General features: G+C 57.5%; 1 protein-coding gene across 19 annotated transcripts in view; it reads right to left on the bottom strand.

The window, feature by feature from the left end:
- NFIX (nuclear factor I X) overlaps positions 1-13,266 on the bottom strand; it is a 99,464-nt gene that overhangs the window by 32,776 nt on the left and 53,422 nt on the right. For 10 of the 19 annotated variants that reach the window (XM_077859726.1, XM_077859731.1, XM_077859727.1 and 7 more), the window contains exon 3: positions 10,410-10,544. The exons of the other annotated variants lie outside the window; for them this stretch is intronic. In XM_077859726.1, the coding sequence (XP_077715852.1) occupies positions 10,410-10,544 (135 nt within the window). The remainder of the gene's footprint in view (positions 1-10,409; positions 10,545-13,266) is intronic. 19 annotated transcript variants of the gene reach the window in all.

A 13,266-nucleotide genomic window follows, 5' to 3' on the forward strand; every position in this document is an offset into this window, starting at 1 on the left:
TATGGGTGGCCAGCTGCCTCTCTTGGGAGTGCCAGCTGGTGCCACAACTCAGCCAGCAGCTGGAGCCAACATTTCCAAGAGGGCCTGGGGCCAGGAGTCATGTAATAGTTGGATCCATAAAAATGGCCCCCAGCCCCTAAAGCTTCTGTCCCCTCCTGAACCTGATAGAAACTGACAGTGGAGAATGCCCTCCATACCCAGTACACCAAGAAAATATGGGCCCTGCGGAGGGGGTGCCCCCATTCAGGTTAGGGGCATGCAGAGCCTCTCCCAACCCCTTCCTGCTTTCTGTTTCTGGCACTGCCCTTTCTGACCCTTTGAGCTGCCCAGGCCAGGCCTGGCCAGACAACTGCCCTCACCTCCAGCTGCTCTCAGGACTATTAATAGTGTCCCCACCTCCCAGGGTCAGGCATCAAACTCCCCCCATCCCCCAATTGCACTTGCCCTTGGTCTACTTATTTGTAAAGGTACAGAGTCCTCCAGGCACTAATGCCAACCAGGGATTCAGAAGTTCAGAAGTTCTAGAGACCGCTTAAGGGGCATGCCTGGCGTACGTGGGAGTTTGGGAAAAGGAGGAAAGAAATCAGTGAACCCCAGAGCAAGAAAAATGACAAAAACACAAAACTAAAACTAAGGGAGGAAGGGGCCAAGATAGAAAATCAGAACCAAAGCAAAGTGGTTCTAAGCAAGAGGACTGCAATAGAAAGAATCAGAGAAGTAGAAGGTTCCAAGAGGGAGGAAAAAGGGAAGAAAGCGAGAGAGAAAGAGAAAGCAAAGGAAAAAGAGACTGCTTTAAAAAAAAACACAACATTGGGCAGCCCAGGTGGCTCTGGTTTAGCGCCGCCTTCAGCCCAGGGCATGATCCTGGAGACCCCATCGAGTCCCACATCGGGCACCCTGCATGGAGCCTGTTTCTCCCTTTGCCTGTGTCTCTGCCGCTCGCTCTCTCTGAGTTTCTCATGAATAAATAAATAAAATTAAAAAAAAAAAACAACAACAACCAGAAGGAAAGAAAACTTTCCTAAAAATACTCAGGAGTGGCTTCATAAGCACAGCTGGGCTGCATCCAGCTGTTTGCACCTGATGGGGGACACTCATACACCCATACACCTTTGCAATGTTCTGGGGAAGGGATGAGAAGAGAAAGCAGAAAAGGAACAACGGACCAGGAAAAGAAGGTGGGAGGAGTGAGTCCCCACAGAGGGCAAAGTCACTCTCAGCCCTGGGCAGGGGAAGCTCCCACAGCTGGAGCCTCCTTACTTATAGGAAGAGGGTCAGGCTTGCCAGAAGATGGTGGGGATAGGGGGATGGGGAATATTGGGGCTCCCTGGCCTCCTTGCATTCCAGGTTACCTCTCTCTTTCTGGCCATGAGCAGAATCCTACCCCTGCCCTGCCTCCTGCTGACTCCTTTCCTTATGAGAATCCAGAGGGCCTGGGGTAGGAGAGCCCATCTAAGCAAGAGCAGGCCGAGGCCCCCTGCCTCCCATCCTCAGGTGCTCTAACTTCCTTAGCCCCCTAAGAGGTAGGACCTGACACCCAGGCTGGTGACTCTAAAGGAGCCTCCTCTACAGGGGAGGCCTTCTGGGGGAAGACATACGTGGGTTCCTGGAAGAGCAACAAACACAAACGCGTGCCACAATCAAATGTCTAAGCGCAGAACTTCCGCCTGGAGGCTGGAAGCCAAGTAATCCTACCTTCAAATTCCATCCACACTGTGAGCCTCTGGCTGGGCCAGGGGTGGGAGACAGGAAGACTGGCTCTAGAGTGTTCAAGAGCCCCAAGGACTTGGTCACCAGGCCTCCCAGACCAGGGGTTTCCAGCTGGGTGCACCCCACCAGACCATCAGCCTCCTGGAGTCAAGGCCTATCTGTTTTGTTCACTAGTGTATCCATTACACTTGGAAATGCAGTTGGAAAGGATAATGAGACTCTACATAGATCCTTCTAGATCCTTCCTCCTACTGTGGCTACACTGACCACCCAGAGGACAGAAGCACCAGGTGGCTGGCACCTTCCCCTTCTCAAGAAGAGAACATTTTTCCTGCGGGTCCATCCTCAATACTCAATTCCAAGGAATTGATGTGGAAACTCCAGTACCAGTAATTCTTCCGTAAAGCCCAACAGGGCCTGGAGTGCAGCATTGGCCATCTGGACCCCCATTCCTGAGGGAATCAGAGGAAGGATGCAGTCTCCCTGTGGAAGGCAGGGCAGGGGAGCACTCTTACAAGCTTGCTCTGCTCCCCATTCCCCACACCCCCAAAGACCTTAAGGCAGCCACTGTCCAGAGCTACCCAGACAATACATGAAGAATTTGAGCCTTTGACTCCAAATCGCCAGCAGTGAAAGCCCAGGCTGGGTTGAATAGATGGGTAGGCAGGTGGCCTTCTGGGGGATGAGATGGCTCTAAGTGTCAGAAGGAGCTGTGAGCCGGGGATCCAAATCCTAGACCTGCAGTTATTGGGCACCTAGTGTGTCTCCCAGGCCTCCTCTCCCTCCCTGTGCAACACATGCCAAGCTTGCCTCAGCACAGTGAGCTGTGAGCAGGAATTTTTACATAGAGGATAGGATGATTTTATACACGATAAAGTGCCAAGCACACATAAGGAAGGCATAGATGGGGCAGGGAAGTCAGTTTCCAGGACCCTATGTTTCAGTTTTACTGTGATCCTGAACAGCAGCCGAGAGGCAACTTCCAGAAGCTTGGACGTGCACACAGTACTGAGGAAGGCCACCTGGGTAGGAGGCAGCTACCCAGACTTAAGCTGGGGCAGTCTAAGCTGCTGAAGAGACCAAACGATATCGACCCTCCAGGTCGGCAGGTGCCAAATCCCCCATGGATAATGCCCTGAAGGACCAAAGCAGGTACTCCAGAGCCCCGGGGCAGCGGGGCTCAACGGCCGCACCCCGACGAACCGGCGCGCTGCATTCCTAGATGCCGTAGCTAGGTGGCGCAGCGAGTTAACACTAGCTGCCCTCCGCAGGCAGCCTCGGGGACCCGGGCCGGGGCGGCGAACCTGCGCGCTGCCCGCCGGGGCTGCAGGGGCCGGGGTTCCCTCTGCACCCCCTAGAGGCTCAAGCAGGAAGGAGGAGGCCCGGCCAGAGCCAGGCCACTCGAACCCCAGGCCGTGCTGCCCGAGACGACGATTCCCGTTGCTGCCGTTGCCGCTGCCAAGCACATCCCGTGATGTGATGTGAGGGCCGAGCTTCCCGTTCTCATTGATTAGGAACAGCTTGCGGTGCGGGGGCCGGATGGAAGGGGGCCGCGGAATGGGCGAGCGAGGAGGAAAGGGGGAGCTGCCAGGTGCATGGCTGTGGGGGTAAACCCATGAGCCCGGGCCCACCCTGCGCGGCGCCACCGCGGCTCTGGGTCCCTGCCTTCCTCCCCAAGAACGGGGCTGCTCTGGGTGTGCGCGAGTCTGCGGCCGCGTGACCCCAGGGCTGTTCCCAACACTCCCACGACGCCCCCACCTTTTGGCATTACAGACATGCCCCTGCACTTGATAATCGCTTGAAGAGGAAGATTTCCTCCCCTCCCCCGCCCCCGCCGCCCCTCTCAAAGTTAAAAATGGATACTAAAAGTCAGGGATCAGGAACCAAGGAGAGGGAGAGAAATGGAGAAAAGTGGAGAAGAAGAAGAAGAAAACAACAGCGCTCTCTGCAGTGGCGGCAGCCGTCGGGCAGGCACACCCTCCCAGGCGGGTGTGGAGAAAGGCCCCTTTGTTCGTCAGGGAGGTTAGCCGAGGTGAGGCCCGCTCCCCCCACCCCCCCTGACCCTGGGCAGTGCAGATCGCTTCTCAGGGCTCCGGACTGGGTCTGGCCTCTTCCCTGGCCCCCCAATCCTTCTCTCACTCCTCCTGCCAGCCAGTGAAACAGCCCAGCAGCAGGGGTGGTGGGGGGAAGCACTGCCCCCTACCCCCCCTGCCTTGTCCAAGCTCCAAGGGTCACACATGTGGGGCGGGGCTGGGTCCTCCAATGGGCCTTCTGGATGGTGGCACTACCAGCCATTAGCTGGTATGCCCAGACTGCTCTTAAGCTGGGGGGCTGGGGGGCCAGATTCTGCACTCAGTAAGCCCCCCATAAAGGCAGGGCTGAGAGGGTGGCACAAGCTAGGAGATGGCGCCCCAGGAGGCACAGGCTTGCTGACCACGCCCCTCCTGCCCACAGTGAGGCCCAGGGCATCTCCTGTACCCATTCTAGACGAAGGACCTTTCCCATTAGCCTCAGGCTCTGGGCTAGAGGTGGCTCCGGCAGAGCTTCCTCAAAGTGAGAGCTGGGCTCTGGTGCTGGGGTCATCCTCAGATGAGAGGCAGCTTCACTCCTGTTCCGGGAGGGGCTAGAATGGGGTTATAAGGGGGGGACTGAGAACAAGTCCACCTCCAGAGCCTGACAAAAGCAGAGGCTTCAGTGGGACCCTGCAGTAGTGGGAGGGAAGAGACACAGAAAAGCATCCCTTTGCCCTGCAGCACACCCCATCCCCTATCCCACCCTATGGGCTCAGGTTGGGAAAAGGATCTGAGGGATGGCAGTCCCCCAAATAGTTTGTGCCCTCTGCTGACATCCCAGCTCTGTCCATTAAGATAGGGATGCAGGCTATAGGGAGGATGCTCCCTATAGATAGGGAGCCCTCAGGCCTCTCAGGCAGAGCTGGATGGCTTCACACTCAGCCAAGAAGTGTATCCCATTCCCAACCAGCGGTACCCTCTACCTTGCAACCCATGCATAGACAGCAGAAAGCCTGGAATGAGGGACTGGCCTGGACCGGTCTGCTCCAGACAGTCCCCTGGCCTCATGCATGGGGGATACCGGTTTTTCTGGAGGCCCCAGCCTCCTACAAGCAGTACCACAAGGCAAAGCAGTGAGAGAAGGGAGGAGCAGAAGCCTGTCGCGCTGACCGCTGACCAGGGGCCCTTCCCAGGTCTCTGGCTTGGAAAGTGGGGGAAAGAGAGAGGAAAGAGGAGCAGCAGCAGCTGGAATCGCAGGAAGCCTGAACCGTCCTGTCCAGGGCTGAAACGGCTGCAAGAAGCTGCAGCTCAGATACACAATGTCCTGCCAAACCCCAGTCCTTTAATTCAATTAAGCGCAGGACAGACTTCCCAGATTTTTCTGTGTGTGAGTGCATGTGAAAACCCTGATGTGTGTGAATCCCGGGAGCTGTGAGCATGTGTGCACGCATGTGGATGTGTGAATCCTGAAGGGGGAAGAGGAAGATGAAAGGATGCAAATGTTGGGGGAGGAGTGAGGTGGGGCAGGATGGCTCATGGAGAGAGTGAATATGTGTCTAAATCTTCCTGAAGGGCCAAACTCCAGACAAGGGTTCTCAACCCCTACCCTCTGGATCATTCTCTGCGGTGGGACTGTCCTGTGCACTGCAGGATTTGAGCATCTCTGGCCTCCACCCACTAGATGCCAGTAGCATCACGCCCCCTCAGTTGTGAGAACTAAAAATGTCTCTGCCATTGCCAACTGTGCCCTGGGGGAAGGATCAGCCTGGTGGGACCCAGCACTCTGGGACATATGATGCACACTGGGACTCGTGTATTGACTGCCCACTGCCCATGCCTTGCCTCACCTCTCCCCCTTTGGGCTTAAATCCCAGTTGCTTGGCTTCCCAAGTGTCTCAGGTTTGGCTTTTTTTCCCCTGAGATATTCTCCCCACCTTAGCATCTGGCCACAGGAGCCTGATAGCGACTCCAGCTCAGCAGTGGTTCTATAAGCAGCACAGTGCTGGGAAGTGACTTAGCCCCCACCTCTACAGGGGAAGGGAAAGCTGTCACCATTAAAGTCATGAGCCAAAGTCATATATCCTGGGCCAGCCCTTCAGCCTGAGTTGTACCTCGCTGGGGTGGAGCCCATGGGAGAGGTGGGGACTTGCCTGGGGACACACACCCATCCCCCCCTCCCAAGGCACTCTGGAAGCCGCTGGAAGCCAACAGAAATCAATGCACAACCCTCTCACCATGCTACCCTAGTAGCGCCCTAGGGCAGCCCTAACCTGTCCAACTCCCCTTCCCGGATCCTGGGGACACCTGTGGCTGTCTTGGCAAGGGTGGGGGATACTCAGTTCCCGCAGCCCTGCTCCCCGCAGGCCCATGCCCCAAGGGCCCCAAGCGCTTGCATCTCTCCCTCAGCCCTCCTGGAGCCTTGAACAGCCCCCTTCTGGGAGCAGAGCCAAAAAGATGGGAGAAGGATGTTTATAAGCTGCTAAAAGGGAAAAGGAAAAAAGGGGGGTGGGGCAGAGAGGCCCAGGCCTCCAGGTAGTAGAGACTGGACACTCAGGTGGGGAGGGGGAAGGGGACCACCTCCCCCAATGAGCCAGACATCTGGCTAACCTGACAAGATGGTGCCCTCTGCACTGCTCCACTGGACCTCAACCAGGCATAACAGTATACACTTTCAGGGGTCTCTCACCCCACAGTGACCTGCCAAATGACAGTTCCTTGACACTCTTATCCCAACCTGGAGGATGCTGAGACACTATGCGGTTTAACTTGTTTCCTCTGCTCAGCCTGAGAAGGGCAGAACCAGGGAAGGGTGCAGGGCCCTGGGGGAGCCCAGGCTGGGGGTGTGGTGAAAGGAGCCAGGCTTGGCGGGAGCGAAAGCCGAGTCCCCAGCTCGTAGGGCTCCGGCACACAGCTAATGGGAGGCTGGCAGCGGCAAATTGTTGTTTACTTTTAATTAAGTAAACAATGTCGGCTTTCCGCCTCCTCCCCTGCCATCCCAGCCAGTAATTTGGGGGATGACAATGGGGTTGTTTCCTTCCTCCTGCCTTCTTCCCTCCCTCCGAGCACTCCTGCTCACTCCCTGCTCTGCACAGTCTTTACAACTTGCCAATGCCAGAGGGAGGCCCCACCCAGGAGGTTGGGGGGGGCAGGAAGGTCCGGGGTGACCAGCTACCTCTCTGGGGAACAACCGCAGGGCCAGGTTCACCGCAGGTGGCAAGGGCAGCTAAGTACTTAGATGTGGCCCCATTCTCTCTCTGTGCCCTCCCCCAACCCTCCTCCCTAACCACCATCTCAGAAATCTAGGAAACAGGTGATCCAGAGTCTATAAGCAAAGCAGCAGCAGAGATCAGAGCCCCAGGTGAGGAAAGTATTTTCCCAGGATTGGGATAGGTCTTCCCCATAGGTAACCAGAAGGTGGACCTTCTGGTTCACTGGGGCATGGCAAGGGCACGCCTGAGGCTGGTTAATCCGTGGGGCTGGAGCTCACGGAGCCAATTGGCAGCTGAATGGTAGGTACCAGCCTTCCTCAGAAGCAGGACTGACTTCGTGGCCTTGATTTCTGCTGTTCCTGTAGGTGGTTCTACTGAAAGCCCAGAATGAGTAACAGAAGAAAGCAAGCTTCGCTGACCTTTCACCGACTGGGTCCCTAGCCTGGGGTGCAGGCACTGGGCTCCCCTGAGTGGAGGGGTAGGCAAGAGGGGCCGGACCCTAAGTTTTTAGGAGAGGCTGAATTTCAAGTTACTCCAGGTGGACAAACTTGCCCAAAGGACCTCTGTGGAAACAAAGCGTTCCTCACACCCTTCCTCGGTAAGCCTGTTAATGGGTTCACCTCTCTGAGAACCTCTGCAGGCAGTGGGGGGCTCTACAAGCTTGGTAGAACTGAGCAGAAGAGAGAGGAGAATCTCTCCATTTCCCTCTCCAGCCTCTGCCTCCCAAAGATCCAGCAGTAGGGTCTCGAGCCAAGCTGGGCCCTGGAGCTCACTTGAGTCCCCTCCCCAAGAGGCAGAAGACTCTAAGGTGTTGGGGAGGGGGAGTGTTGGTTGAGTAGTGTGCAAGCCCCGCTCCTCCCCCTGCCCAAGGCAGCTCCCCCACCTCCTTCCGAAGGGCGGGACCGCGGCAGCAGAATTGGCTCGGGCTGGATGCAATTTCAGCCGCAGAGCAGGGCTCCCTGGCTGGAAGCAATTTTCTCATTAGGACCCCAGGCCTGCCTGCCCGTTGGTTCTCAGCCCTCACTCCCCTTCTGCGAAACCGCACCCCACAGGCCTCCCCACAGACCACTCACACGCACAGGGAGCCACACGTGTACAAGTCAGAGGGCCGATCATGGGGTCACGACAATGGGGCCGGGTGCAGGGGAGAGGTGCTGGCACAAAGCCATGGCTGGGAGGCCCTCAAGAGGAGGTCAGAGCTCCTCACCCGCCTCCTAGCCGCCCACCTCAGGCTCCCAAACCCAGACAGCTCGCCCCTCCTTGCTGCCACAGGAAGAGAGGATACCAGACCCCAGAACCGGGAAGGGAGACTGGGGGACCCTGAGCCCAGAGGAGCCTCAGGGCTGGCCTCCTCGCATAACACTCCCGAGAGAGACCCCAGCACTCAGCCGTCTCAGCGGCCCTTCTTGCTCAGCTGGGCCGGCAGCTAGCAGATGGGCTCTCGGGAGGCAGACCCCCTCCCCCAGCCCCGAGGCTGCTCCGAGTGGAGGGTGGTCTCCGGCAAGGGAGGGGAGCCGAGGCCCTGCGAGGGGCGGCTCCTTGCTCCGCAGACACATGTGGTTGGACTTAAAAAGCTATTAGGGAGCGAGGCGCTGGCGGGAGTGCGGCCGGCCCTCGCACCAGAGAGGGGGAGGGCAGATGCCGAGGCGGTGAGCTCAGCACCTCTCGCCTCCTCCCCGGAGGGGCCTCAGGACTGCAGGAGGACTCGGGGGACCCTCACTCAGCAGGAGAGTGGGGCTAGCCCTGGGGGAGGGCAGGCAGGGCTGGGGTCCTGGGGTGGATTCTGGGAAGAGCTGCTATCTGAGGACTCCGCGGGCCCTTGTCGGGACACCTCTGGGGGCAGGGGAGGTGGTGCGGGGGGCCTTGGCTGGGGCCCAGGAGGGCACGGACAGGTCCTCAGCCTCCCTTCAGCTTTCTTGGGGTGACAGCTGGCTGTAGGTCGCCTAAAGTGTGTGTGTGTTTGGTGGGGCTAGGGAAGGGGGATTATTAGGAGAGCACGAGAGGGGAAGGGAAAAGTGGGCCCCACCCATCACGAGGCCAGAAAGAACCCGACGGAAAGTTCCCTAGAGCCGCCAGCTTGTAAAAAGCTTCTTTTCTTTCCAAATTATGAACATTTTTTTTAACAAGGGGGGGGGACTCCAGAGCAGCAATCTAGGACTTCATTAGGACCGTGTGTGACCGTGAGTAACTGGTTACTGGAGGTGACAGGGGATGTATCTGCTGATTTTCCAAAGCGTTCCACTCCTAAAAGCCCAGGCATCCCTCTTTGGGGCTCCCTGCCTCACCCACCCCAGATCCCCTTACTCAGATCTAGCCCCTCCCCTTCCCCATGTCTAACCCAAACAGGGGCCCCCAGTGCTGTTACAGATTGAGGTGGGAGCCAGGAGGGGCACAGGGAGCAGCACTGTGCTTGGGATTGGTGGGTCACTTGCTAAGGACCTAGCTCTATCCCACAGGAGGGGAAGGGCTCCTCCAGGAGTAGACCTTAGGTTTTGGGTCTCCCGTAGGACCGAAGGAAATGTCCCACTCTAGAGACCCTCTGAGCTCTTGAGCCACCCACCAAAGTCACGACAAGCTCCCCAACCCCCCAGGGTGCTGTGCCGAGTGGGGAGCTCTAGTTACTTAGTGCAGCCACTGTGTGGCAGGCAGGAGCTGGGTGTTTGGGAGACATTTAATCTGCCTGATAGTCCCATGGGGTAGTTATTTTCCCCATTTTCACAGATGAGAACAACAAGGCTCAGGCTCAGTGGAACTGACTGGGATCCCTCAGAGCCAGGATGGATAGAATCTCTACTTGCTTCTGATAGCGCCACAGGCCCAGAGGCCGAACTCCTTGGGCTCTCCCTTCTCAGCCCTGATCCGTTGACAGGAGGGATGGGAGCTGTGGGAGGACCCTGGGCAGGGCAGCGGAGAGGGGACTGCTCTGAGCCCGGAGGAGTTGGGCCAATGGGGGAGGAGCTGACCACTGAGCTGGGATCCGTGCTCAGGAAACACGCAAAGAATGTGGCTGGCAGCGGGCCAGTAGGCCAGGACCACAAAGAGGCCTTTGTTTTAGGAGGTGTCCAGGGAGTAGATGGACAGAACAGCAGAGTTGGGGGCAGCATCCCTTATGGGTGCGATCTGGGGAGGACAGTAGTGTCTGCATGGTCCCCACACACCAGTCCCTCCTGTCTGTCCCCCCCCCCCCCACCCTTGGCTCCAGCAGTGGTGGCTTCTCACGTCAGGCCCCAGACTACAGGGGAGGGAGCCCTTGAGGCCAGGTTATCTCCCTTCTCAGCTCCTGACCTCACTAACTGGAGGGGGGATACTCTGTCCCAAATTCAATCCTTCTGAACCCCAGAAGTCACTGCCTTTGCAATGTGATGCTGCACTTCCTAGCAGTCCTGCGGATGTTATCCTCTGCTTTTGCCTCCCCACACTGGTTGGAGGTTGAAGTGAGGATGGGGGGCTTTTGGGGATGGCAAATCGGCCCTCTGACCTTCAGGTGTGCTGTCTGAGGTACCAAAGTCACTCTGCTCCTCTAGTTCCCCTCCTTTCCATCGAGAGGGAGTGGGGAAAGGCTTTGGAACACCCGCCCTGCAGTTGCAGGGTTTCTCTGGCCTCTTCTTGGCATCTGGAAAAGTTTGGGAAACTTAAAAAAAAATTTTTTTTAAAAGAGTTTGTCTATTTCTCCCCAGCCTCGTCAGGGAGCCATAGCCAAGAGGAAGAAGGGAAGGAGGGGTCTGGGAGAGTGGAGGACAGAGTAGAAAGTCCCAAGAGAATAAGAGCACCCAGAGAAAGTGAGGAGCACCCAGGGGTGCCCCACTAGCCAGCATGACCCCCCAGGGGTGGGTTTCCTGGGGCTAATAGCATCCCAGGCAGCAAAAAAGACCCTGGAAAGTATTGTCAAGCCCACCCAAGCACATGAGGCCTTCGGTGGCCTCTCCCTGCTAGAGTCCCACCAGCACCCTGCTCAGTGTCCTGGGACCATCCCTGTCAGACATGTGTGCACCCAGTGGGAGGGGCAGCCTGTGGCTGTGGCCCCACAGAACAAGAGGTCATGTTAAGATGGGTGGCCAGAGGCAGTAACAGCAGCTCAAAACAGGGACAAAGAAGAAAGCAGGAGGACTCCAGGCTTGTGGGTTTCTTCTTTCTGGGTTTCCATCTTGTTGTGAGCAGCATGAGGGCTACATGGGAATACAGACTCCCAGGTGCCAGGGTCATACTGGACAATAACAGAGGTCAACGTCCCTGAGCCCAGCACTCTCCCTCCTCCGGGGTGTGTGTGTGTGTGTGTGTGAGTGAGTGGGGGGGGAGGGGGTACCCCCTGCAGCACAGAGCAGAGAAGGCTGGGCTGAGATGGCCTCTGGTTCCATCAAGCGGTAGGGTTTAGCACGTTATAACTCCAGGCTCATTCCACGAAAGGAGACACATGTGACACACAACTGTTTCTCTGAGAAGACCCAGACTGTCTTGTCAAAGTCAGGAGAGTGGCCCTTCACTCTGACAGGACCCCCAGCAGAGTCCGGACCAGAGGATGCTCCTTTGCATGACTCACAAGAATACATGGTGGGTCCCCCCTGGCAGCCTCTGCAGTATCCTTTTTTTTTTTTTTTTTTTTAAGTAGTTACATCCAATATGGGTCTCAAACTCATGACCCCAAGATCAAGAGTCGAATGGTCTACTGACTGAGCCAGCCTGGCACCCCAGCTCCTGCATTCTCACCAGGCCACCCTCAGGTAACCCACCCACCCTGTGCTCTGGGAACACGGCAATTGTTCAACGGGAGTTTGTGCCCCACCCAGGTGGCTACCAGTTTGCCTTCTCAGTCTTCCAAGGATGGCTGCATCCCTGGGGAAAAAGGTGCAGACAAGGTTGGGGGGAGTGGGCTGCCTGCTGAGTCTGGGGGCGGGGTAGCCTGGAGGACCAGCAGAGTGAGGGAACCAGTTGAAAATGCAGATGCCCTCAGGGCAGCGCTCTAGGACCTGTGTCGCAACAAGCCCTTCAGGGGATTCTGATGATGGCTTTAAAGTGAGAACCATTGGTTAAAGGGAGGATCCTGACCCGGATGGAAAATGGTAGGCTCAGCGGTTGGGCGCATCTGCTTTCGGCTCAAGGCAGATCCTGGAGTACCAGGATCGAGTCCACATCAGGCTCCCTGCATGGAGCCTGCTTCTCCCTCTGCCTGTCTTTTCCCCTCTCTTTCTGTGTATATAATGAATAAATAAAATCTTTAAAAAGGAAAAAATGGTGGGGGGGGTAAGTGCAGTGGGGGAGGGGGTGGTACAAGGGCAGAACCATCTGGACGCGGGGGGGTATTTCGTCCCAAATCCTACAAGGCAGAGTGGAGAGCAAAGGAAAGACAGAAGGGAACTAGAGAGGAGGGGAGATTGGGCTGGAGGGGGTCCGCAGAGGAAGAAGAGAATCCCAGAGAGCAGGAAAGGGGGAGCTGGAGGGCGGAGTGAACTGGGGAGGGGGCGGTGCTGTGGAAGCTCCTTTCCGCCAGGCGCACTCCCAGGAGCCACCCTGCCCCCTCCAGGCACCTGCTAAGGAGGCAGCGCGGCGGTTGTGTTTCTTTAACCCCTGGGGCCTGTTGACACAGATTAGTATCGCTGGTCAGGGGTCAATAGGGAAGGCTCTTGAGGTCAAGACCTGAACAACTGGAGTTGTAATGAGCCACGTGGGGAAGAGGCCCAGGGAGAGGAGAGGGCTGAGGAGGGAGGCGGAGGAGGAGGAGGGCCAGGCTGCGCCTAGGAAGACAGTGAGTTGCCAGGAGCAGGGCCACTAGGCGTCCAGCTTGCCTGGGGAACCTGCCTGTGTGTGGCTAGCTGACTAGAGCTAGACTCCCCCCCCCCCCCCCAGCCTGGAAAGGACTGGGTAGGATCCAGTCGGGGGGTGGGGGGAGACAAGATGTGAAACGTGGCCTTACTTGACTGCTGTTGGATACAGACCCCCTCAGGTGCAGACAGCATCCCCCCTTCTCTTTCTATGCCCCCTACCCTGAGTGAGTATACCCCTGCTCCTCCCTGGGCCTGCAGTGGGGTGGCTGGGGTGGTGCTGTGCCCTCTTGAGCCACCTACCCACCTGGGCCACCTGGCAGAGCCTGAGTGGAGCTGGTACAGGGGCCTGGCAGTGTCCTTTACACCTTGTGGAACTACCTCAGTCCCACCTTCTGTGACAGGATCTGGGATTCAAGGCACAGCATCCACCTAAGCCTGGGGCAGCTGGCTCCTCTGCTCAACCCCTGCCCTTGCCTGGGGAAAGTTGGGGCAGGGGCTGGCGCTCAAGGCTAGCCTGTGCTTATAGCCTACAACAGGGTGGCTACTCTGGGACCACCTCCAGATGGGCTGGTTTGG

This window comes from Canis aureus, chromosome 19 (assembly GCF_053574225.1).
Source record: "Canis aureus isolate CA01 chromosome 19, VMU_Caureus_v.1.0, whole genome shotgun sequence".
In the NCBI taxonomy this organism is placed as follows: domain Eukaryota; kingdom Metazoa; phylum Chordata; class Mammalia; order Carnivora; family Canidae; genus Canis; species Canis aureus.